The sequence below is a fragment of the Dipodomys spectabilis genome, unplaced genomic scaffold (assembly GCF_019054845.1).
Source record: "Dipodomys spectabilis isolate Male_0828 unplaced genomic scaffold, ASM1905484v1 ptg000051l, whole genome shotgun sequence".
Lineage (NCBI taxonomy): Eukaryota > Metazoa > Chordata > Mammalia > Rodentia > Heteromyidae > Dipodomys > Dipodomys spectabilis.
This window is the reverse complement of record NW_024870728.1, coordinates 22,549,165-22,575,843: the sequence shown is the minus strand read 5'-3', so window position 1 is coordinate 22,575,843 and position 26,679 is coordinate 22,549,165. Positions and strand designations below refer to the sequence as shown.

At 43.0% G+C, this 26,679-nt stretch overlaps 1 protein-coding gene across 2 annotated transcripts in view; it reads left to right on the top strand.

Moving 5' to 3' along the window:
* The window catches only part of Nrp2 (neuropilin 2), a 125,214-nt gene extending 98,842 nt beyond the window's left edge, over nt 1-26,372 (top strand). Inside the window, exons 16-17 of one of the 2 annotated variants that reach the window (XM_042678995.1) lie at nt 21,991-22,041; nt 24,268-26,372. In XM_042678995.1, coding sequence (XP_042534929.1) covers nt 21,991-22,041; nt 24,268-24,572 — 356 coding nt within the window. In that variant the 3' untranslated portion in view covers nt 24,573-26,372. Of the gene's footprint in view, nt 1-1,350; nt 1,801-21,990; nt 22,042-24,267 lie in introns of those variants that run through there. The other variant, XM_042678996.1, reaches the window with a different exon arrangement.
* Nucleotides 26,373-26,679: the final 307 nt, after the last annotated feature.

Below are 26,679 nucleotides of genomic sequence, written 5' to 3'. Positions count from 1 at the left end.
ATGCTGCTTTTATGCAGATTCTTAGGTAAAACGGAGATGAGAGTTCCTTCTGTTTGAGGAGGAGCTCGGAGAGACTCCAGGAGGTAGAATATAAAGGAAGCCAGGCTGCCTGACAATCAGAGGCGCGCACACTCACAGAGCAGTTAAGTTGATGCATGAAGAGGCAGCCGCATACCCCCGCTTCCATACCCCGGCTCTTTGGCTTACCCTATGGGTAGGAAGACACATCTTTTGGCCACCAGCACTTGATGCCAGCAGCTAGGGAGGCATTTTTCATAGGTTAAGCATACATCATTTTTCAGAAGTAAAGATCATGTCTGGTTTTGGCAAGCTCAAAAGCGCCTAGTCCTTTCTGGGCCAGATTCTCATCTGATGTAAATCTTTGGGAGAATCAAGTTGTAGCACTGTTTTGCATCAAGTGGGAATCTAGCCAGTCTTTCTCCGGAGTTACCCTGGGCTTAAATCTACTACAGCGTCTCCATGGCAACCAGAGGCCGGCCAGTGAACGTGGCAGCCTTTAAATCCCCTGCTAGCTTTCCCTCCTGGTTCTCTTTTCCATGATTAAGAATGATCTCCCTCCCTTTGCCTACTCACCGTGGCTCGCACGTACCCTCTTGCGCTTTGTGCCCACATTTTCTGTTGTAACTTCCCATCCAATCGGCTTTTAAAATCCTATGTCCAATTGTTTAAAAAAGAAGAAGAGTGAGTCGTTGCTTGACAGTAGTAATTGACCTGTTTATACAAGACCAGGCTGATTTCAATGGGCGCAGAAACCTTGGCAAGCCAAGTTGGAATTTACCTTCATGTCTAGCCAGCTTAATTAATACATTGTTTGAGAATGCTGGCCAGCCACACCAAATATGGCATTTCCACCCACGTGAAGGATACGCCTAACAGAATCCCAGCAGTCTTTGCAGCATCTATGTGTGTGTGAGAGAGAGAGAGAGAAAGAGAGAGAGAGAGAGAGAATATGTAAGTGCTTTTATATTTTATAAAGTGGTTGTGGTTATACAGGAAGAGGAAAGAAAAAAAAAAACAGTTCTGTAATTATCCAACTCTTGGTTGAATCCCAGACTTATTACATACCAGCTGAATCACTTTTGTTGATGGAACCTCTCTGAGCCTGTGTCTTCCTCTCTAAAAACATGAGGGATGAGTAGGAAAGAGCATCACATACTAACGACTGAGCCCCACCTCGGTGCCCCCTTCCCCTTTCTCTGTGTACCCCCAAAAGCATGTATGTGTTTCTCTCTCTCTCCTTTTTTTTTTTTAAATTAGTATTGTTCTTTTTCTTTTGGATGAGTCTGCATGCTCTCAGCCTAGCAACACTCTTCTGTGTCTCTCCCCCAGGGGGCACCCTCCCGCCAGGGGCGGCGCCCACCGTGGACACGGTGCCCGTGCAGCCCATCCCAGCCTACTGGTATTACGTAATGGCCGCCGGGGGCGCGGTGCTGGTGCTGGTCTCCGTCGCCCTGGCCCTGGTGCTCCACTACCACCGGTTCCGCTATGCGGCCAAGAAGACCGATCACTCCATCACCTACAAAACCTCCCACTACTCCAACGGGGCCCCTCTGGCGGTGGAGCCCACCCTAACCATTAAGCTAGAGCAAGACCGCGGCTCGCACTGCTGAGGCCCGAAGCAAGGACAGCACCCAAACAAACGAGAAAGACTGCAAACACGTGGCCTCGATTTTTTGCACTTTTTCCTCCTCGCCTAGTCTCTGTGTAAACTCTCCGTCCATCTCTCCCCCGGGGCCCCGTCCACCCCCAATCATTCTCCCCGGGTGGTTGGTTCCTCCGTTTGTTTGTTTGTTTGTTTGCCTGGGGGGTGGGTGCCTTGTTTTGCTCTTTCTTTTCTTTCTTGTTCGTGTTCTTTTCTCTTTCTTTGCTTCCTTTTCTTTTTTCCTTTCTCTTTGTCTGTCTTTCTTCTTTCTTTTTTCCTTTTCTCTTTATTCATTATTATTTTATATATATATGTGTGTGTGTATATATGTATATACACACACACATATATATATAGTGATTCCAAACCAACAAAACCCAACTGTAATGCTGCATCTTGGAATATGAGAAGAGATCTACCCTAAGCAGTTCACAACTCCAGGCTCAACTGGTTTTCTTTCAGAGACTGGTTCTCTTGTTTTTCTCTCCTTGCCTTATCCCATCCCTCCTCTCCATGGGCAGGCTGCCAGGAGTCTTGAGAGGAACCTGGCTCTGTGTGTATGTACATTGTCTGTGCCCGTGCGTGTGAATAGCTTTGTGTCTATGCAGTGTGTGGGTGTGTGCGGGAGAGACTGGTTCTATTGTGTATGGGGGAGTGTGTGGGTGTGTGCAGAGAGGGGCCCCTTTCACTCTTGTGTTGCTTCTCCTGGGGGACATGTTGTAAGAAAATAATATACTGTACAAGTTTTGTTTACTTGGAGAAGAGATTGAAGCTTTTTGTTGCCTTATCTAGCTCTGGCTGGGTTTCTGTTGGCTCTCATGGTCATCTCCAGGTATCTAGAAAATTCCTTACCTCCCTACCCCATCCCCAGCCCACCTGACCCCAGAGGAAGGTTCCTGACCCCACTCACACATGACCCTCTTGTCATGTTTCCATGAGTTAACCGCCACTGGGTGTGTGGAACCATCTCTCCTTCCAGCCCTGAAGCAAATGTGTCTCATGTTGCCTTATTAAAAAGAAAAAGAAGAAGAAGAAAGTCATAATGAATGTTTAGCTTTGATCAGTTTAAGTCCAATTATGGAATAAGTCATAGAGAATAACAAATCTGGGACAGATGTAAGGAAAACAGTAGTCTGCTTAAATTGAGAACAAGAGGAAGAGGAAGAGGAGAGAAAGGAGGAGAAGGAAGGACTCATGTGTTGTCTTTTCAAAGTCTCCTTACCCCAGGGTATTTCTGCGCCCAGTGTGGGAAGGGGTTGAGTAAGAAGATATTCTTTTGTATTATATTGGCCATTGTAGTAATGTTTGTAAAATATGGGGGAGAAAGGGGGTCATTTGCTTTCCTTTCATGGTGTTAATGTGTGCCTGAATCCATAAGGCTGTCCAACTGACTTATTTCGATATGAAAGAATAGAAAGTAATCATTTGTTTAAATGTACCAATGTGCTACCCCATAATGCATTCATAGCATCTGGCAAATGTACCCTCACGGGCTGGCCTGGCATATCCAGATGTTTCTGTATGGTCAGAGAGAAGATGCAAGAGTAAAAATGTGTCCATCCACTGCTGTCCATTTCTTCTCTAAGCCACACAGAGAGAAGGAGGATGTCACAGAGCAGTCACCTAATGATACTGTACATAGGCTGGATTAAATGACAAGTCCATTCCACTGGCAGAAAATGAGTACTTTAAGATTTCCAGCGTACTGTGCCTCAGCCTTGGGGGCATTTGTTTTTGTTTTTCCCTTCCTGCTAGGAATCCACTGGGGAAGTGTAAAATCCTCTCCAAAGACAGTTGCCTGGACTGAAAGCCTCCAGGTACCTTCTAAGAACAAAATACTAATGATTTTTATTTTGGTTGCTTGGGAAGAGAAGCTTTTAGCATGCGTTCAGAATATCCAGATAGGTCCCTCCAGCACACACTCGGCTTTTGCATCTGCTTCGTTTCATCCTCCTGAAAGACCTGTGCTCTCCCACTCTTGTTCTATTTCAAAGAATTACTCTGTCTCCGCTACAGCAGCCCTGCCAGGAAAAGGAAAGATGAAAGGCTAGAGCAAGCTACCTTGAGATTTCAAGAAGTGTCCTTCCTCAGCTGGAGATGGAGGAGGAAGCAGGAATGGGGGGCGGGGGGCAGTGTGTGGAGGAGAGGGGAAGAGGAGAGTGGGGAGCAAGAGCCCAGGAGGCCATGTGACAACTCCCATGCCTGTCACTGAGGGCTTTGTACTAAGGGTGATCACATCCAGATGAGTTTGGGGCCAGACATTCCTTTGAAATGGTCAACATTCCTGCAGTTGCCCCATAGAGGGAGGCATCAGGAAAACACACCTGGAAAATCCAGCCAGCCTGCTATAGGACCCAGTTGTTGGTAGCCCTGAGCATTACTCCCTCCACCCCCACTCCACCCAATGCCTTTCTTTTAAAGTAATGGCAACCACTTTGTGGATTTGCTTATATCCAATGCCCCATGCAGCATCTTTATGTACAGGCCATAGCTGAGACTGTGAGGCTCTTCAAATCTTGGTGAATCCCATGACACACACTTCCGCTAGAGATATTCTCTCTCTCTCTCTCTCTCTCTCTCTCTCTCTCTCTCTCTCTCCTCTCTCTCTCTCTCTCTCTCTCCTCTCTCCTTTCTCTTCCCTCTCTCTCCATCCCAGCAACCTTCATAGTATTATCCAGGTACTATGCTAAAAGGGCAGCTCTTTTGTAAAATTCAATGCCTTGCAGCTTTAAAAAGCTCGGAGGGAGAAAAGAGTCACTCCCTTCTAAGAAAAATGGACTGGGCAGGCGGATGCATGTATGCATGTGTATACAGTTGCTTCTCAGAAGACAAAGCAATGAGAGCAACTATTAAAATATGAAGTGAGAGAATGCATGAGCTGAAGGACTAGCTTGGGCTAGGAAAGCTTTGGCCTTACAAGAAGTTTCATGGCATCTCCCAGAGGGAAGCCTTTATCTCTGGGGTGAAAAAAAAAAATCCTTCTTCAATGTTATACTAGCAATTGCTATCACCTGATTGCTGAGAAAGGCAGAACAAAGAATCATAGCATTGACATTGATAAAACAGGACGTTCAAAATAAAAGTAAGATCATCTTCTTTCCTTTGTCCCACATTTTGGGATTAAAAAAAAAGAATAGGAAATATAATAATATTTCTGAGATTGACATTTAATCTTTAAAAAGACCCTGTCTTTAGAACAAAACTAACAGGCAAGCAAACACCTAATCAAAAATTACCAAAGAACAACAAAAATCAGAAAAACCTAAAGATTTTTACTTCCTATTCTTATCCCTTCTCCTATAACTGTGACATCCCTACATCGCTCAGTTGCCTGTGTGTCAAAATAACTTGTGGACGTTGGAAACTATTTGAAAATGTATTGTGTGGAATGTAATAAAATGATGATATTTTTTATACAAACATCTGGGTTCTTTTTAATCCTTTTGCCTGTGAGAACCAAGTGTAGTCTTTGAACAACTTGATGTTTTCAAAGTATACACATCACCTTCTGAGCTACGGGGCATTTCTGTGGGCAGTAGGTGGGTTTTCTCCTGGAGGCTGAATGCCAGCCTTTCCTTCTTTTTATTTTTATTACTGCTTGTTAAGAGTTTCATCCAATTTGTGCAGCTGAGCCAACTTTTATGATTGGTGTGGGATTTTGTGAAAGTTGCTAAGTGCTAAATTGCTAAATGTGATTCCACAAAATTTCTCTTGATGGCAAATCCCTGGAGGTTGGACTCTACTTTCAAAGGGCCTCAGGGGGACTGGGACCAGCTCAGCTGAATCATGTACTCAGCTCCACAGAGACAAAAATCACTTCCTTTGAAGAAACAATACTGACATCTTACCCCTCACCTACCAAACTCAGACTTCACGGGGCATTCATCCTCAATTTATGAGTGATTCCCCAGGAAAAAAAGGAAAAAACAAAAGCAGGGACAATAGCATTTTTTGAGCAAGCCTTGAAGATAATGATACTGTGATCCTGGAACTATCATGGGGAAACATTTTATAAGAAAAAGAGCCTATAAAAAAAAAAAAAAAGAAGAAAAACTATGGAATAGGAAACCCCACTCAAAAAGCCTCATCTTCTTGGGAAAGTATTTGTCCTTGGTCCTTCTGTTTGAGCAGTTAGTGATCTAGTTAGAGAAAATACTTTAATCACAGTGAGATTCACAAAACATATAGAATGACAAGTTGGACAAGGTTTTCAAAGAGGAGTCAAGAATGGGTCACAAAGGATTTTCCATTACTGATGAATTCAAGAGAGTCATCAGAATTCGTCCATCTGCCAAGGGGCCTTTCTTGGTGCTCCTGAAAGATCCTGTGGAGAGTGAGATGTCCAGAGGACCCTATTTTTTCCAGAGCCCTGCTTTCCTACGTCCTATCCAAATCTAGACTTAGGAAGCCTGCTTTTTACAGCTGTAAAACCTGTAAGCACTGTTCCAAGGAGCCAGGCTTCTGTTTTCAGATCTTACTGAAAACTGTGTTAGTACAGATGGCTCAGCATAGATGTCATTATCTGCCCTCTGCAGGAGCAGAGAGTAGAATGTCCATGATTGCCGCATTGTTTGTTCCCACAATGCCAAGCACAATTACCCATTTTGTCTAAATATCACTTGGCTCTCCTGAAAACCATTTGTTCCCATTAGTAAAAAGATAAAATGAAAATATCTCAAAAGTGTTTATTTCAAGCAACAACCCCAACTCAGTCAACATTTTCCTGAGATGAACTAGGACCAAATTTGCCCAGTCTGAATTAAATTAGCCATTACTTATGTTTCATTAACATTATGGTTTAGAAGCCACATTGAGGAACTATCACACCTGAATACTAGTGCCAAGGCTTATTTTAGAGGGACCCATTCACCTCTGACATGACAGACTGTTAGACCTCCGATTTTATATGTCAAACTGAGCATAGTTACCAGTAAACATTCTTCATTGAATTACCCTTAGACTTAGCTGAAGCATAAATGTTACAGGAATTGTATTTCCATGGATCATAAATACCAGATGTCAAGGCCCAGTATGTTCTGTTTCTGCTCCTACCTGGTCCTGTTTGATGGTTTGCATGTGTGTTCTGCCCTCCTAGCCCAGATAACCGAAGCCCAGCCAAGCCAATGTGGCACGGTGTTTGTTTTCCTCCAAACTCTTCACTGGCTCCATGGTTGTTTTGCACAAACATTGTGGCCTTTTTGTAATCCATGATGAAAAGGGCTTCATTTTGAAGTTGGGATTTGTCTGTGTTGTGGGCTGCACATCTGAAGCAAGCTGTGATGGTTAGGTGCAGGCTTGTTTTTTCTCTTTAATTGTGCAGAGCACTGGGGCTCTCACAGCTATAATTTCCCTTTCATCCACTTCAATGATGGCCCAAAGAAAACACAAAACAAACCCAACCAAAGAGAGTAAAAGGAGGGGAGAGGGGAGCACCAGTTGATGATCTTACAATCAGCAGGAGGGAAAATTGCCTTATATAAATAAGTTAGAGGCTAGTAGTAGCATAGGACTTAATTAAGCCCTGATCTAGACAGGTGCAGGGGAGTGTGTTTTAAGGTCAAATGCAACCAGAAAACTCAGACCCTAAGGAGTCATTGGACCACAAGCCTTACCCTCAGTATGTTTTTACTGACTGCTTGGAGGAGTTCTTTTGGCTCCATACTTAACTAGAAAGATGAAAGATCTGGAAACTCACCAACGAGCAAAACTCCAGATAAGCATGATGTAGAACAATGGTGAACCAGAGAGCTTCAAGATTACCAGCAGAAGCCATGCCAGCCCCAAGTCCAGTGGCCAGGAGACCCACAAACATCTCTTCTGGGGACAGATATCACTGTCAGATATCCAAGGACACTTCTATCCCCATCTCCAAACAAAGGAAAACTAAATTCCCATAAGCATTAGACTAAGAAACGAGAGGAGCCATTTGAAAGGGCAGCAGCATAGGTACTGGTGACAAGACTGGCAGGTGCAAACATGGTTTCTGGAAGTCACTCAGCCAGCATGGTTATTACTAAGCAATGTGATCAGAGGATCCTATCTCACGTATCTAGCAAGGTTTATTTCAGTTATAGATGACCACCCCTTGAGAAAGTACAATAATATAAAGCAAAAGTCCATTTTATTGTTGGCACCCCAGTCTCTTCCCCAGAGGGAAGCACAGAGGAAGTTTGTGGCCTGATTTCCAAGCTTTGCTTTCTTTATTTTTTTGCAAACATGTATGTCTGTGTCAAATTGTGTGATTTGGTTTAGCTGAGGGTTTGTTTTGTTCTATTTTTACAGAACTTGTATCACAGCATTTGTTATTGGACAGCTTGCTGCTTCTTTTCATTTGCTAACATGTTGAGGACACTTTTGTACATACTATAGATTTTTTTCCATCCCTTTTAGCTGTTGCATAGCATTCCATATTGTGTTAGTAGGTGATAGTTTATAAACTGTACCCCCTGATGGACATTCCGGTTGGATTGAGGTTTTTGTTATTATTGTTTTTACTATTATAAACAATTCAGCAGTACACATCTTTGATATTGTCTCTTTGGGTGCATGCTTCTCTATAACAGAATTTCTGGGTCAAGTGCCAGTCCTGTGTTCATTATTTAATAGAGGTTTAAAATAAATGGCTGAAGTTTGTCTTTTGAAATTATCCTGTCTTCTAGATTTCGATCTCCTGCCAGGTTTGCACAAATCACATCATCCATGTGACTTTTTTCCCCCTCTATAAAGTACCAGTAGTGCTTGCAAGAGAACACTTCAGGCAGTCTTAGCGGAAGAAAAATGTGATCTTGGGGAGGGCTTCTCTAAGGATTTAAAAGAAATTTTTGCACTGCCAACTTGTGAAGAATATGGGGCTGGCTGTAAGTGTCAAGCGTGGCACAGGAGTTAACTGTGTCCCTGGGTTCAGCAGGTAGAGTCCTGTTTTCCATGATTAATGAGTTTCTCCAAAGAGTGACTGTGCTGTGACTTGCTGTTACTTATTTATGTTTTCTACTAAAAAATTCATGTAGGAAACATTTTTTAAGGTCAGTTGCAGCATTGTGCTGCAGACCAAATGATTCTAGCAGCCTCAGGTTAGAGCCACACAGCAAGAGAAAAATCGCAACTCCTAGGGACCTTAATACTCAAGTCCCCACACCAGCATGGAGAAGAGCAGACTACCTAGGCTGAAAGGAAGCATTCATATTCCTTCCAGGGAAAATTAGGGCTACCATGATCAAAGAAAAGCCATCAACTTGCAGGCCATTTTCTAGGGGAATGTTCAAATGTGTAAACAAATCTACCAGCCCTACATGGCTCCAGCCAGGATAACAGGAAGAAGAGAAACCATGAGACTTGACTTGACCAATTGCCCTGAGTTCTGTGGTGTACTAGGTCATCGGGTGGGAATAATGTGACTTTGACTCTGAGTGTAATGGTGGGGGTCTAAGACCATATTTGTGCTTTGCCAAAAATCTTGTGTCTCTTGGGCATGGGAGTTGAGCGTCAACTCAGGAAAGAAATAGCCAGAGTGGTCACACCGCATTAATTCAGTGCTTTGTTTGGTTTTCTCTGTGCTGCAGTGGTGCACAATTGAGCCCTTTTTGTATCATTATTAACATTCCCCAAAGCAAGGGCTTCTCCAGTCTACAGCTGGAATGATGGCATACTGGGCCTTGACTTTCAACACTAGCAGTTCCTCACTCTGGCCTAACATAATACCTGGATTAGAGTTCTGTGTGACTTGCTAAGGAGCTGCCAACTGTAGTAATGATGGGAGTGTGGAGAGAGCTTTGAGCCAGAAGTAGCCTTAACTAAAGTCCTGTTCTCAGCTGGCTTTGGTTATAGAGGATTTATTCTCTCACAAGGAACCTTTTTGTCCTTTGTGTTTCCTTCTATCAGCAAGGGCTTTAGGAGAAGTGTCATAAGTGTCACCTTTCTATTGCCTCTCTAGGGCAATTGTAATAGCCAGCATTGAGGGTCAGATGATAGGCATTCAGATATAGAAGGGGCTGGCATGCACCAAAGGAACCCCCAGAGAAGCCTCACCAGCCCAAAAGAACTGTAGGCCAAAAATGTGAGCTCAACGATCATGTTCATGAGAAACCCTGGACCCCTAAGGCCAACTCCACTTTCTGGGTACGCAATTCCAGATAGGGCCCCCTATGTTCCCCAGGAAGACCAGGTACCCCTGCTTCTACTGTTATGCTAGGAGTAGTTCATCCTTAAACTCCATCCTCCCCTATCTGTATCTTTCCCTGTGACTTGGTGGTCCCTTTTCTTCTCCTCTGGCATCCTTACATATGAACTACCTTCCTCCTCTAGAAGCTGTCTCCCAGAAAATTGTAGGTCATATTCCTTTACTCAAATATTTAATTGATTACTTCTTCCAAGTAGATGCATTCTCACAAGAAACTACTTAAATTCAGCAGCATCATTCTGCTAGAATTACTGCCTTTGGGCATTAGTAAGCATCTGGGGAAACTTTCTCTTGAATGAGTAAGAAGAGGCACCTCTTTGGAGAATTACTCATCTTCTTTTGCAGAAGAACTCAGTTTTAGGGGGGTTTTTGTTTTTGTTTTTGCTTTTGTAAAGCTCTGCTTTTAAGTATAGCAAATATGGTTACGCACGAGAACAGAGGTTGTTTTTTCTTTGTTTTGTTTTGTTTTTGTCCCAAGGATTTAAAAAACTAAGAGGGACAATTTTTTAAATGTAATTTTTTTAATTTTTTTTTATTTTTGTTGGTCATGAGGCTTGAACTCAGGGGCTGGGGCATAGTCCCTGAGCTCTTTTGCTCAACGCTAACACTCTTATCACTTGAGTCACAGGTCCACTTCTAGTTTCCTGGTAGTTAATTAGAGATAAGAGTCTCATGAACTTTCCTGCCCAGGCTGGCTTTGAACCACAATCCTCAGATCTCAGCCTCGTGAATAGCTAAGATTACAGGCACCAGCCACCAGTGCCCAGCTAAGGAAACATTTTTTGGGGGTAATAGGGGTCCGGTCGTGAGCCTGAACTCTGGGCCTGGGTGCTGTCCCTCAGCTCTTCACCTCAAGGCTAGTGGTCTACCACTTGAGTCACAGCACCACTTCTGGCTTTTTTTTTCTGCTTATGTGGTGCTGAGGAATCAAACCCAGGGCCTCATGCATGCAAGACAAACACTCTACCGCTGAGCCAACTTCCCAGCCTGAAACATTTTTTTTAAAACAGTAGGAACTGCAGTCATTTTGATTCTTCAACCCCATGCTCCCAGTTGACCAAGGTTTTATCAAACCACTCCATTTGAATGATTTGCTAGTTTGTTGCATTTATTGTAGTTTGTATGTAACATATTTTCCAAAACACATGTGTTGAAGGCTTGCTCCACAATTGAGGGTACATGAAGAGATAATTGCATCCTGAGGTGCTAATCATATCATTGGATTCATCCATTGATAAGGTAGTTGATAGCTGACTGGGCTATTAAAATGTGAGGCCTGATAAAGGAAAGTTGTGGGGGTTTTGTTGTTGTTGTTGTTGTTTTTGGTTGTGGGGCTTAAACTCTGGGCCTGAGTGCTGTCCCTCAGCTCTTCAGCCCAAGGCTAGCGCTCTACCACTTGAGCCACAGTGCCACTTCCAGTTTTCTGGTGGTTTATTGGAGATGAGAGTCTCACAGACTTAAGGAAAGTTGTTTTGACAGCTCTGAGATTCAGTCTCACCCCAGTTAGATTGGCCAACATTGTGAATTAGAACAACAACAAATGTTGGCAGAGATATGGGGGAAGGGGAATCCTATTGCGCTGCACTGCTGGTAGGAATGTAAATTAGTACAACCACTCTGGACAGCAGTATGGAGATTCCTCAAAAAAATAAACATAGGTCTTTCCTATGACCCAGCCATACCACTCCTGGATATCTACCCTGAACATCACGAGCCAGGATACCATAAAGACACTTGAATAGAATGTTCATTGCTGTACTATTCACAATGGCCATGTTATAGAAACAGCTCAGATGCCCCACAATAGATACATGGACCAAAAAAAAAAAAAAAAATGTGATACCTATACACTAGGGAATTTTACACAGTCATTAGAAAGAATAAGATTATGTCATTTCAGGGAAATGGATGAACCTAGAACAAATAATGTTAGGTGAGGTAAGCCAAGCTCAGAGAAACAAATGTTTTCTCTCATATGTGGAAGCTAAATCTAAAATACACTAGGACATGATAAATTATATGGGACTCTAGGTATTCACACAAAGAGAGACCAAAAGAGGATACTCTTGGGGAAGGAACACGAAGGCACAATGCCTATGTGCATCTAATTATACCAAATAATATTTATCGAAATGAACTCAAAGAAATGGAAATGAAGGGGTTTTTTCTTTATTTTTTGTCTTCTTTTTTTGTCTTGTTTGTCTATATGTCTTTTGGGAGGTGGGGGGGCACAGAAATGGAGGGACAATGAGTGAGCCATGGTATTCACTAGACACAACATTGAAAATAAACTATATAACTTGTGGGTGGGGATGGGAGTGAATAACTGGAGGTGAATGAGATGACACTGTCTAGAAAGAAATGTGCTCATTACCTGACTTATGTAACTGTAAACCCTCTGTACATCACCTTTGTAGGAACAATTTTTTAAAGAGTCTTAGAAGCATAAAAAAAAATGTGAGGCATGGTTGGAGAAGTTAAGCCACTAGAGGAGTATCTTTGAAGTATCTGTCATGGACCTGGCTCCCGCCTGGCATATTCTTCCCCTGCATCTGTTTCTCCTCTCATCCCTCCCCTCCCCTCCCCTCCCCTCCCTTCCCTTCCCCTCCCCTCCCTTCTCTTCCCCTTCCCTCCCTCCCCCTCCCCTCCCCTCCCCTCCTCTCCACCCCTCTCTTCTCCTCTCCTGTGGCCTCCATGAGATGAGTGGCTTTGCTCTGCCACTCCCTCTCTGCCATGACGTGCTGCTTAAGTATAGGCTCACAGCAATAGAGCTAAACAGTTATGATTGAAACTATGACTCAGAGCAAACATTTCCTCCTCTAAATTGTTTTTCTCAGGTATTTTATCACAGAGAAATAAAAAGCTGGCTAACAAGTACCTCTTAGATACTCAGGCTGCAGGATATGAGAAATGTCAAAGTCTACTACTGGGAAAAATTCCCTTAAATATAAAGTTATAAGAAATATTCCTAGCCTAGTAATGATGGTTCATGTCTATAATCTCAGCTACAAGAGAATGAGACTATAGTTTCAGGCCTAGGCAAAAGTAAGAGACGCTATCTAAAAGACAACTAAAATAAAAAAGACTATAAAGTATTACTCAAATGGTAAAGCATTTGCCTAACAAGCACAGGACCCTGATTTCAAACCCCAGTATGAAAGAAAGAGAAAGAAAGAAAGAAAAGAGAGAAATAGAGGAGGGAGAGGGAGGGAGGGAGGGAGAGAAAGAAAGAAAGAAAAAAGAAAGAAAGAAAGAAAGAGGGGGGAGGGAAACGAGGGAGAAAAAGTGAATTTCTCCCCTTTACATCTCAAGAAAAAATAAAAACACAGCAAGGGAAAGACAACACTTTTTCCTTAGTTTTCCCCACTTTTATCTCCAGTGAATGAAGTTCAAAGTACCAATTTCTTGTTGAAATATCTTCTTTGGGGACTGGAGAAATCTCTCTCTCTCTCTCTCTCTCTCTCTCTCTCTCTCTCTCTCTCTCTCTTTCTCTTGCTCTTTCCAATAACTTATAGTAAAAAATATTCTAGAATTTTCTCCCTGAGGGATTGCTGGGTTGTCTAGCCTGTACAATTGTGAAGACTACCTTTATAGCTAAACATTTCTCTGGCTGTTTTCACACCATTACTGGGGTTCAGTAGAGACTTTCTTGCCCCAGCTGCTAATCCACCTCCATACTTGAATGTGTTATTAGGTCATTTTACAACCCTCTTGTTTCTACTCAGTATTTCCAGATCTTTTTTAGGGTTTCCTCCTAGTTATTCAACTAAAACTAAAGCAAACAATGACTAAATTCAATATTGAACTCCTCCAATCATTACACACCACACCTTCTGCCGTTTTTGCACTTGAAACCTATGTTTAAAATTAAAAATTAAAAAAAAACTCCCTGGGCACCAGTGTCTCACACCTGTAATCCTAACTACTCAGGAGGCTGAGATCTGAGGATCACAGTTCAAAGTCAGCACAGGTAGGAAAGTCTGTGAGACTCTTATCTCCAGTTAACCACCAGAAAACTGGAAGTGGCGCTGTGGCTCAAGTGATAGAGCACTTGCCTTGAGCTGAAGAGCTGAGGGACAGCGCCCAGACCCAGAGTTCAGGCCCCACGACCAGCAAAAAAAAAAAAAACTCCAGCTCTTTCTCTTTTTTCTCTTCTTCCTTCCCTCTGTTATCTCTTGCAGGCTTGCAGTTTGCTCTCCCCCTAGTAAACTCTTTTCTGCCAAGAAAAAAAAAACCCAAAACTCCACACATTACCTGACTCATGTAACTGTAACCCCTCTGTACATCACTTTTACAATAAATTTTAAGTAAATAAATAGCAAATAAAAAAACTCCCAAAATTATTTTTTCCATGACTTTGCATAGATTTGGCTATAGCCCAAGAGAGAAATCTATGTTAAAATATTTTTGGGAGTAGGGGGGTTAGTATATATTTCAAGCCAAACCCAGCCAGGGGTTGAGTGAACAGATCTCAAGTAGCCCATCTTTCTAGTGGGGGGAGATTTGGCAAAGTTCAAATCGACATCTAAACTTCTAGCTCCTCGTTGAATCTGGGGATGAACAAACCAAATTAGGGAAATTAAGTATTATATGGAGGGAGGGCCTTCCGTCAATGCTAAATGTTAAACCAAATTGAACATTTTGAAGTGCCAAGAAATAGCTCCTAAGTCCTCCATTGTTCTGGTTTATTGAGATCCCAGGGTTGCATTTCCTGCTGGGACTAAAACAGAATAATGTCTCAGAGAATTGTCTGACAGCAACTTCCATGCGAACAAACCAATGATTGAGCTGACCCAGGGGGTTCAGAAACTTGGACTCTAATGTAGCAAAGACTCCAAGTGGCCAAGAGCTTATCCCAAATAAATCACAGGCCCCGAACAAGGTGTTGAAATGTGTGACTTATTCTCACTTCTGCTGCTGATATGTTCAATGACTTACTGCATTTTTTTTCCACCCTCCTTCCTCCATTTCATCTTTAAAGTCAAAGCGATGACACCCGATACCTGTGAAAATGAATGATTCCAGTGGTTTCCTGTAAGAGGCTATTAGATACTTTGAAGGCTAAAGATTGGTAGGCCCAGTGGACAGTCCTAGAGTGGCTTTCTACAGCGTTTTATGTGTCTAGCTTCAGTGAAAGTGGAGGCTTACAATAGGGACCCCAATCACCCACTCGGTCAGTTCTCCTGTCTCCAATTAATAGAACTAAGTCCTAAGCCCAGGAGATAAGTATTGAAAACATGGAACCTGTGGCTTCCATTTCTCTGCCCTTTTCATGGTCTTCTGGGTGAGTTCTGAGAATGACCACTTCTAGAAGAAGGCAGAAGAACTGGATGAAGAATGGGGCAGTGAGCATTGAGGGGTGATAGAGCCCTTTTGGTTAGAACTTCCCTCATGTACCTCAAGCTGCAACCCTCATCAGAAAGACCCTCACACTGTTCACACACACACACACACACACACACACACACACAAAGATGATGGACTTCTTGAGCAAGGGTAATTCTTAAGCGGAGGCAGAGGAGAGAAAGCACACTAGAGGAACACACTTGAGTCTTGGGTCACGGGGACTGCTGAAGGCACTCACTGATGAGAAATAGAAGTCAACTAACAAGCTTAGTGCTCCTCTATGTCTTATACTGTTTCCCTTTGGGAACAAAGCAATACTTATTCTGAGTCTCTGCTCAGTATTCTAGATGCCAGACCTGGCCTCTTAATCAACTGCTCAGAGTTGGCATGGGAGGGACTCTTCAAAGAAAACCAACACATGTCAGTCTCCCAGAATAATTTGCATGCAAGTGGCCCAGGGACTGACTGCCTTCAATTATTTATCCAAAAGTAGTCCATAGTGTGGAACAAACTGCTTTCTCCCTTGACAATCTTGTGAACCTCCTCTAGGATGCAGAAAGTAAAGAGAATACTATCAAGGCCAATACACTCACCATAGACCAAGCCAAACTACAAAAAAGGAAATTAGTGAAGAAATACTAACCCCCAAAGAATGTGAATTTAGAAGAAGGAAGAAAATGAGGAGGAAAGATAAGTGTAAGTGTGTGTGTGTGTGTGTGTGTGTGAGAGAGAGAGAGAGAGAGAGAGAGACAGAGAGAGACAGCGACAGAGCAGAGACAAAGACAGAGAAACAGAGAGAGAAGAGATGAATAGAAAGCATTATTCTTACTGAAAGCATTCTAGCAGGCGACCTTAAACCACACTTGGCGGGAATTTCCCAGCTGCAGGATTGAGTGCCATGGGGCTGTTTCCCCTGAATAGCATGTGTGGTCTTACTACACTAGGCACCGTTCCAGACCCTTTGGGGAAAAATGTATTTCATTAGAGGAGGTCCCATTTGTGACTTGGTATGGCTGCTCACGGTCCATGCTGTAGTGTTGCAATCTGCTGACCAAGACACTAGAGAATACTTGGCTCTTCTAGGATGAGGGTCTTTCTGGAATAGTTCATGGATGTTTTCATAAATAGCCATCATGTCTTCCACTCTGGAAAATCAGGATAAGGGATAGATGACTCCTGGAGTCACTTTTCACCATGTACCTTCTGTCTCTCTATCCTGCAAGGAGAAGGGCGAAGGGGGGCCTTTTTAGCTGGAGATTGCCATTATAAATAGGGGGGTCAGGAGGAGGGGAGTACCTTGTTTGTTGGAGCTTAAACTCAGGGCTTTTTGCCCTCACCTGACTTTTTAACTCAGGCTGGTGCTCTACCACATGAACCATACTTCCACTTCTAGCTTTTAGATGATTAATTGGAGATAAGAATCTCATGGCCAGGTGCTGGTGGCTCATATCTATAATCCTAGCTACTCAGGAGGCTGAGGTCTGAGGATTATAGATCAAAGCCAACTGGGCAATAAAGTCCATGAGACTTTATTAACCACCAGAAAACCAGAAGTGGCATTGTGGCTCAAAGTGGTAGAGTGCTGGTCTTGAGCAAAAGAGCTCAGGGACAGAGCCCAGGCCCTGAGTTCAAGCCTCACAACTGACGGGAAAAAAAGAGTCTCACCTAACTAGCTCGGATGATAGGCATGAGCCACCAGCACTGGTCCTGAGTTGGGATGTTTGTGTTTTTCATCAGTAACTCTGCCTCTTTGATTATTCAAACTCGATCCAATCCCTATATTGATCCTGAGCTCATGTCTTCTTCTCCCTGTACTGGTTTGTAGCAGCTGGTGTTGTAGAGAGTGGGGCAGAGATCTGCCTCACATGTAGATAAATACGAGTTAGAAAATGTGTGGCCAAGCAAGGCAATGTCTTTGAATTCCTTGGTGGGTCTGATTCAGATGAATACAAGCCCCAAATCAGGAAACCAGTAAGAAGATGAAAAGTTTCCTGTGCCAGGTTTGAAAACATTCCTGTCAATCAAACAGATAAGGAATGAATTCCCCAAGCCCACCTTGCAGCCACCTTCACACGTTCTCTTCCCTACCTCTTCATCTTTGCTAGCATTGGCTCAGTCCCCTCCTGCTTTGCTTTTATGCTATTATGGTGTGGGAGGGTCTGTTCATCCTAGCCACACTGATGAATGATCCCGTGAGTATGGCTTAGAAGCACAGACTCAGCCACAATCACGCTAGATGTTCCTTCATGTGACATCTGGACACCTAGTAAACTCTCTTCATGAGTGATAATTGGTTACTTACTTAGTGAAGATTTCCTTTGAAGGACAGTATAGTTCATCTTTTTATTTCTGGGTGATGCTATCATAGAAAAAAATATAGCCTCAAATTCCAGATGACACATGTGATAATGTCCGCATGAATTCCTACCAGACTAATATGCCTAATGATATGGCCAGACAGACAGAGCGTACATATCCAGACACCTAGGATCCGAGCCAAGGCAGACACCTCATGTCCATTAGGATGCAGAAGAAGAGCTGTGATGGTATGGTACTGACAGTGTTCTGTCTACCCAGAGAACTTAAATGCAGACTTGGTGGTCCTGTCATCCCTAACACAGTATATAAGAGTCCACAATCAGACCTTGGAGTCAGAGTATCCTGAGACTGAAAATACACAGAGGCTGGGAAGGAATCCAGATGGTGTGAGTACAGAGGTTGAAAGTGGAAGTTTTGTGGGTGGCAAGACCAGTTCTTGACCTGAGCTTTTGTAGAGGTGTGGCCCATTCCACTCTCTCTAGCCCGTCCCATACTCACAAACACACCCTCTGACTGATACAGAGTCTGGGAAGATCTTCTTCAACTTTTTCCCTATTAAAACAGAATGCTAAGTCTTCATCCCTGTCCCCTACCATTTCCTGATGCTTACCCTCATTTTTCTAGCTGGACACACCATCCTACGGCTGTCATCTCCCACTGTCACAGACATGCTGCTCCACTCCAAGCCTTTAGTTCCTAGCTCATCATTCATCCTGCCATCCCACAGAGAGTCCATACCTAACCCTCCCCGTGGATTTCCTCTTGGCAAGTGCCCTGCCCCACCTGCCTTTTCCTCCCTTTTGCTAGAACTACAGAGACTCATGGGAGAGCCACATTCCTCACTGCCAGCATCCAATAAGCTTTGCTTATTGGCCCTCAACAGAAAAGGAAGATGGCCTGTGAAGGGCAGAGAGAGAGAGAGAAAGAGAAAGAAAGAGAACAAAAAGAGAGAAAGCTCTTAATCAAATGTAGATATCAAGAATATGAGCAATGGGACTAGAGAAAATTGCTATCAAAGTAAATTGCTTTTTTCGTACAAATGCTCCCTTTATTTGAGTTTTCCCCAGTGTACCATTCTTTCTTGAAGGCTTGGTGAACAGATGCGCTTTTGAAAAAGTTGATTAACTTATCCTTTTCTCGACCCCTTCCCACTCACCCAAACCCCTGGGAGCAGCGATTACACATAAAGCAAAGTCAATCCCTGAAGTGTTCTTCCTCACCTTAAGTGGCCTTTGATTCTTAAAGTGAGAAATCTCAGCTGCATTGTAGCAGTTGTGTCTACAGAAATGATGAAACGGGCCAATCCTTGGGAAGTTCTCTTATTCAGTGATATGATCTCTTGGAATTAGATCTTCTCCAAGTGAGTACCATCATTTTTCCTCCAAGTTCAACGCCACCTCCACCTCCTTCCAGCCTGAGGTTATGAGACGGAGCAAGGTACCTTTCTAGTCTCCAAGAATTTATCATGTCCCTGGCAAAGACCAAATCCCTAAAAGCAAGAACAAAATTTGGCTCAAAAGTCACTGGCAGGAGCCCCACACTTCTTGTCCTCGTCTGATTCATGTATTCTTATCCAGTGTTCTCTGTATCTTTTATCTGTGAAGATATTGAGACATTAGAACACCCATCAAAACAATTGTGAGAAAGGTGATGGTTTTCTGCCGTGTGCTTTAAAAAAATAGAACTTCTGTATTGACTTTCGCAAGCTCACTTCCATCCCTGTGACAGACACCACCTGCCTCTTGTTGAAGGGTGTTCATATCTTCATTCCAAGGGAACAGCCTGCTTTGTGGGGGCCAGGAGAATAATGCAGGAGATGGGCATTGCGGTGGTAAAGATGGAATGCCCTGCAGGTGCCAGTTGCTGTGCTCTAAACATTCCAGGATGGGCTGGATTTATGGAGGATTGGTGCCACATGGCATTGATCCTTTCAAGTGGGTCCTTGGCAGGTTGTGCCGCATATCCCTTACTGGAGACCAAGAGGATGCGAACGTGCTTTGGGCACTCTGGCCAGGCATGAAGAAGACTTCTATTACGATTCAAACCACTACTTCCAGAGCAAGACTGGCTTTCAAGGGTGACAGTGATAAATCAATCTCAGTTTAGCTCATGGTCAAGTGGATCTTCCCCTAGGTGTAGTGCTGATGAGCAAGCAAGACATAGACATTCGGGATGGATTGAAAGACTTTGTTTCCTCTTGTCTGATACTTTTGCTGATGAAGATTTTGAGCCATGTTCAATTGCTTCTCTGACTTCAGTTTGACCCGCACAGGCTACATACTTGGGCCATTTTGAGTTGGAAAGACATAATTAGCTCCAAAGATAGGAAGAAATGATAAGTCCCTGCTCATTTTGATATATGTTTGGTTTTAAATGGCTTACCTTTTAGACAGGTACTTTTGATTGGCTCTGATTTCTATAAGATGAACAGTATCATGAATGGAAAGAACAGTGTCACCACTCCCTCAAAAAAAAATCCTAAAAAATAAAAAGAAGGAAAAGGAGCACAGTGATGATTCTAGGGGAAAATTCAGAGTAAATTAACTTAGTTTTATTCAAGCCTGGGTTAGTTAGATTAGATGAGCAGGGCTGATCTATTCTGAACTGTGAAGAGAGCCAACAGGAAAAATAGCCTGGGGAAGAAAGATGAGAGGCACTAGCCCCAATGTGTGAAGGTAGCCAGGCATTATGACATTCTTTTCCAGTCCTACTCCTAGATCAAAAAGAAAGTAATGGTAATATGTTTATTTGAAATCCAAAGGAGAAAGACTCTGGTGCTTTGTGTCCACTTAGAAACATGCATGTGAGGAGGCGTAGTCTGCTGTGCTATGTAAATGTCAGCAAAATGGTGATTGATGATGCCTGTAAAATGCCATTGAAGTTGCTTTCGATAAAACTCAAACTCCACTGGTAGTGAATGACCACCATTCCTTTTGTTAATGTGTAGCTTCTTTAATTAATTTATTTAATTTTATTGTCAAGGTGATGTACAGAGGGGTTACAGTTACATACATGAGGTAGTGAGTATGTTTCTTGTCGAACTTGTTACCCTCCCCCCTCATTTTTATCCCACTTTCCCTTCCCCCAACTGCCCCTCCCCTGAAGTTGTGCAGTTCATTTCCAACATATTGCCTTGTGAGTATTGCTGTTGCGTTGATTTGCCCTTTGTCATTTGTCTCACCGTTTTGTTGTGCCCCTTCCCTTCTCTAATTCAGATAAATGTACATATAATACACAGGGAAACAAAATCAAATACAGTGACAACAGGGGATAAACCATATGGAAAAAAACACAAAAGAAAAAAGAAATTACATAGAACGTTAAAAACAACAACAATAACTCGAGAAACAAAGCACTTCCACTCAGTTTGTCATATCGCTAAATGACTCCGTGTTCTTGAGTACATAAATGGTATATATATGCACAACTGAGGGAAGCTAGGAAGAAGACACAGAATCAGAGGGAAACGGGGAAACATAAAACAGAGGGGCCCATCAGCTACAATGGGCATAGATGAAAATGAACTAAGCAACTCAAAAGCAGTAATGGGAGGGAAGGAATGAGAGGGAAAGAGGGAACAGCTTTCATAAGGAAAGAAAACAAAAGGAAAGAAATGTACATATCACCTGATGTGGAAGAAAGAGTTGTACTGTCAAAGCTCATAGAATTCACAAACTTTATAGACCATGATAATGACAATTTGCCTTGTGAAGGTTAAAATGTGTTTGTGACTTTAAGTAAGTATCACTATTCCGCAATACTGTGAAATGTGTGAAATTTATGTAATCACCTAATCTCAATTAAAAAAAGAAAAAGAAAAAAAACAACAAAGAAAAACCTTGTTTCCATGTCTTGGAGTTCACTTCACTTAGTTTCATCTTATATATGACCACCATTCTTTTTTTTTTTTTTTGGGGGGGGGGGGTGTCCAGTCGTGGGGCCTGAACTCTGGGCCTGGGCGCTGTCCTTCAGCTCTTCAACTCAGGGCTAGCACTCTACCACTTGAGCTATAGCACCACTTCTGGCTTTTTTCTTTTTATGTGGTGCTGGGGAATCGAACCCAGGGCCTCATGCATGCAAGGCAAGCGTTCTACCACTGACTTGGCACTGAAGACCTGACCTTTTTAAAAAAATTATTATTATTATTTTGTTGTTGTTGTTATTATTATTATTACTATCTTCAAATAGTTGTACAAAGGGGTTTCAATTCAACATGTCAGTTTGGGAGTACAGTACATCTTGATCAATGCCACCTCTTCCATCATTCTGACCTTTGTTAATATTTCTGGTTTTCAGGTTATCATTGAAAGTAAAGACAGATTATTTGCAGGAGAAACAATCCAGTAAATACTAAATGATCTAGAAGTAGATGTGGTTTTGTAGCTTCCTGCCAGAATGGGAAATTCATCTCAAAAAAGATTGAGTCTTTGCTTTTTGGTTGTGGTGACAGAGCTTGTTATAACTTGGTTTGTTTTTTTCATTATAGTGGACATCCCAGAAATACATGGGGGAGAAGGCTATGAAGATGAAATTGATGGTGAGTATTGCTATATGATTTTAGCAGATAATCATGCAGTTGAACTTTGGTAATAAAGACATGAGTAATAGTCATTCCTACACTATTGAAGGTCCAAAATTTAGAACAGTCAGTCAGAAATATAAGTGAACAAGAGTGCAGAAAAGAATGAAGATTGCTTTGTCAAGGTCAAACTTAGAGATTTAGCACATGTATTGAGTTCCCTCTACCTAATCTGAAACAGGCTACTTTCCATATCGATGGACTTCAAATTTGGATAAACCCTTTAGAAATGAAAAGGAAGCTCATCAATACCTGTCACTGCTGGAACTTTCTGACTTCCTCCTTTTTAAAAAGGGCCAGAGTGAATGATGGTGACCGCAAATACTCTCCCAGGCCTGTGGAGGGGTCCAGTTTCATTGGTTAGGGGCAGAGAGACGTTTGTTGTAATCATCCAGGACTCCAAATATTCAATGCGAAAGACTTAGGGGTCTGTTTATGCTACTGCCCACCTTCTGCTTCCGTATTTATTCCATGCCCTATTTTTGCACATCCACTGACAAACTTCAAGAGGGCGAAGAGAGAGTCCTAACCAGAAGGCTACAAAAACAAATGTGCAGATGCAGCTTCTCCCTTCTCAAGTCAGAAAAGCACAGGGCGCTTAAGGGCACTCTGAGTAACCAAGCTGGTCTCCATGAGACCCAACAGCAAGATTCCACTACAAGAACAACTTCAGACCAAGATTGATGCATTTAAGAAGAGCAGTTTATAGAGCAGCTGCTTTTAACCTGACCTTAATCAAAAGTTGCAAGTGTAGTTATAGAAACCGGAGTGACAAACCCAAACAGCACCTTGTTAACTGGATGCAGGCTCTTCCTGCAAAACCCAGTCCAGCTCTCCTTTTATGGGCAAAAGTGCATGGCTGACCTACATGGGGAACCTGCAGTAGACCAAGTGGGCAAAAGTTTGGAAGTGGAAGGAACAAGGGATGAGGATGCAGAGAGCCTGGCTCTTATGCCTGCTTTGACTGCTTGCTGACTGGGTGCGAGGGTGATATACCTGGCCACTCTTCTTTCTTCATGGAATACTTCAGAAGTCTAAGAGTTCTAAACTTGGCCATGCCTTGGACTTACACTCTAGAAATATAAGGCTGTTCATTTTCTAGAGATGCCAATGAGAGTACCACAAACTAGTTACCTTCAACAACACCAATTTATATCCTCACAGTTCTGAAAAATCAAGATCAAGGTATGGACAAGGTTGGTTCCTTCCAAGAAGTGTGAAGAAAGTCAATGTCTCTCTGCTCTCTCTCTGTCTCTCTCTCTCTTTTTCTCATATAGATGGTCATTTTTATGTCCACATGGTATTCTCCCATGCATGCCCATGCCTAAATTCCTCTTTCCATAAGGACAATAGTCATATTGGACTGAAGCCTAACCAAATAGAATCATGTTAACTTAGTTACCTCTGTAAAGATCCTATCTCTAAGTAAGATCACATCCTAAAGTACTAGGGATTTGAACTTCAACAGGAATGGGCTGGGGTTGCAATTTAAGCTATGCATACTAAGGGAGTTCTGGTGGTTGGGGAAAATATGCTTATATGGCCAGGAATGCAAAAGTGGGAAAGCTCATTATGTAAAAATAATCCAGCCTGTTCTTTGATTTAACTTGAAGCAGTTAGAAGTGAGTGATGTGGTGGCAAAGATAAATGGATTCCTAGAACATAAGGCCATCCTATGAGGTACCCTTAAAGCCCTGTGAAGATCCAGGGCCTAAGGGTATAGCTCAGTGGTAGCACAACTGCCTAGAATATATAAGGTTTGGTCCCAAGCACAGGAAGGAAGGAAGGAAGGAAGGAAGGGAGGGAGGGAGGGAGGAAGGAAGGGAGGGAAGGAGGGAGGGAGGGAAGGATATTTAAAATCTGAACCTATTTCATGTTAGTCAGGGTATTTAAACATCAAATATTTAGACAGTGCTTACTACGTGTCACATACCAAGCACTTCATAAATATTACTTCCCTTAATCTTTCTAACATTCCAATCCATTGTGCTACTGTTCACATTTTTCCAGCTAAAGAACAGAGGAGAGAGGTTAAAAAGCTTATACAAAATGGCACAGGGAGGACACGGCTTTGAACTCAGGTTCCCAAGTTACTATTACTTACTACTGTGCTCCGAAGAGCTCGGGATGGACAGGTTTCCGTTATGTCACCCTGAAAACAACTTCATGTGTTTTGTACCATAGATGATTATGAGGTGGACTGGAGCAACTCTTCTTCGCCCACCTCAGGAGCTGGTTCCCCCTCGGCTGACAAAGAAAAGAGTTGGCTGTATACACTCGATCCCATCCTCATCACCATCATCGCCATGAGCGCACTGGGCGTCCTCCTGGGAGCCACCTGTGCAGGGCTCCTGCTCTACTGCACCTGTTCCTACTCGGGCCTCAGCTCCCGAAGCTGCACCACACTAGAGAACTATAACTTCGAGCTGTATGACGGCCTCAAGCACAAGGTCAAGATGAACCACCAGAAGTGCTGCTCGGAGGCATGACAGATTGCACCTGAATCACACCTGACATTTCATTCCAGTGAGAGGGGCTGGTGAAGATTACATTCCCCCCCCCCCTTTGGAAACTGAATGCCATAATCTTGATCAAACCGATCCAGAATACCGAAGGTATGGACAGGAAAGACAGGAGAGTCTAGGGAGGAAAGGAGATGCGGCCAAGATGGATGGGAACTGTCACTCAACTAGGACTGCAGTGGCCAAGTCTTTGCAGAAAGGGGACCAGGTTTTCTGCTGGGACAAAGACAGGAGCTCATCTCTTTGGAGTCACAGTTCTATTTTGTTTGTGAGTTTATTATTATTATTATTAATTATTGTTATGATATTTCTTTGGTCTGTGAGCAACTCAGAGGTAGAAGAGAATGACTTCCCACAGAAAAAGAACAGGAATTAGAATTCTCCATTTTCTCTCTCTAATCAACACTTGAAAAGCAAGGGGTCTTTTCAGCCTTTCCATCTTCAGAAATAAATCTGAAATAAAGCAAAACTCCAGGCCACCCACTTGTCCCATCCATCCTCTGATGGTCTCACAACTTGAGGAGTTCGCTGTGGTGGGTGTAGTTTCTTCCAAGCCAACCCTACAAGCTGCCGTTTCCAGTCCTAGTCTTGAAGTAGGATGTTGTTGCCTTTAACTTTTTTTATCCAGGGGAAAAATTGCCATTTCGAGGGTCAGCTTAAACAGCTCTTTCTTATATACCATTTAAAACAAACCGAAAAGGAAACTTCACCTGTCAAAATCCATAGATACACTTCCATGTTAGAAGCAGACTAGCCTTAAAATGCTTTATGAATAGGAGCCATTCCTTGATCTCGAGTTCTAGACCCAGAGTTTGTGGCTGTGGGGTCTCCTTTGTAGAGTCTCTGCTGGTGGTTTTTGCCTTTTCTTTTCTCTTTTCCTTATGCTTCTTAAACATATACATAGTCACACATGTGTACAGCACATACACACGTGCATGCATGCACACGCGCGCACACACACATTTTTCAGATTTCTAAGTGCCAGGAAATAGTACCCTTGGATAGTCTCAGAGGCAAGGTAGAAAGAGACAGGTTCTTGGCAATTTTCCTCCATCAGTGAGATGTGGTAAGCACTGACCATAGAATAGAAGGGAGAACAGGGAAGAGATGCTCAGCTTCTATGATCATCTGATGGGAAAGGCTGAGCAGTGGGTGCAGTCTGACTCTAACCAGAGGTCTGCAAACACAGTGAATGACCCCACACTGCTTCAACACCAGAGACTGAGACTCCCATACACCCTTGTGTGTGTACACATGCATATACATCCATCCACCAATTTATGTGTTTTTTATTAAGTGCCTTGGAAAAAAATGAAGGGAAAAAAGAACAATGTATTTTCCCTCTTTGTAGAAATCATCAATAGCTTACAAGTTAAGGCATTCCTCCTTCCCTAATCCCAGTGGCTCCATTCCTGGTACCCAACTCTCCACTGGCCCTACTAATGGAATGAGCTGTGCTACTTCAGGGTGGTACAGCCCTAGATGCCTCTCAACGACTCCTGAAATGGAGGCATCAGGAAGAGAATGGAACTATATGAAGGATAAGATTGTCCACATCAAGATCCCAATCTCGACTTTGTATTAATGCCTAAGGATTGCCTGCGTGCTGGAAACATGTTTTAAATCCACCCAGTATACCCAGCCAACTGGCACAACCATGCTAAACTGTCAGGCCAATGTTGCTGCTATGATCATCTACAATTTTCATTTGTTTTCTACCCAGGTGAAAGGGGTAGGGTGAATGGGACTGGCTGGTTCCTTTAATTTCTGAAAATGCTAGTTCCAATGGTAATGTCACAATGTTTTTTGTGTGCAGAGAAGGAGCATTCATACTGGCGGCTCTGTATTCATGTGTATGTGTGTGTGTCTTTGCGCGCCTTTGAGTTCTCTGTATCTACTGTGTTTGTGAGTGGTCACGTGGGACTTCGTGGTGGTGTTGTGACTTTGACCTAGGGGGGCTCTCCCCTCTTCCCCCCAAGTGAAGCTGCTGCTCTTGGCACTTGTTGGCACAGTGGTAGTTAGAGGTGAAAAAGCTATCCAGCCCTAAGCACTTAGTGATAGATAGCCCTCTGGT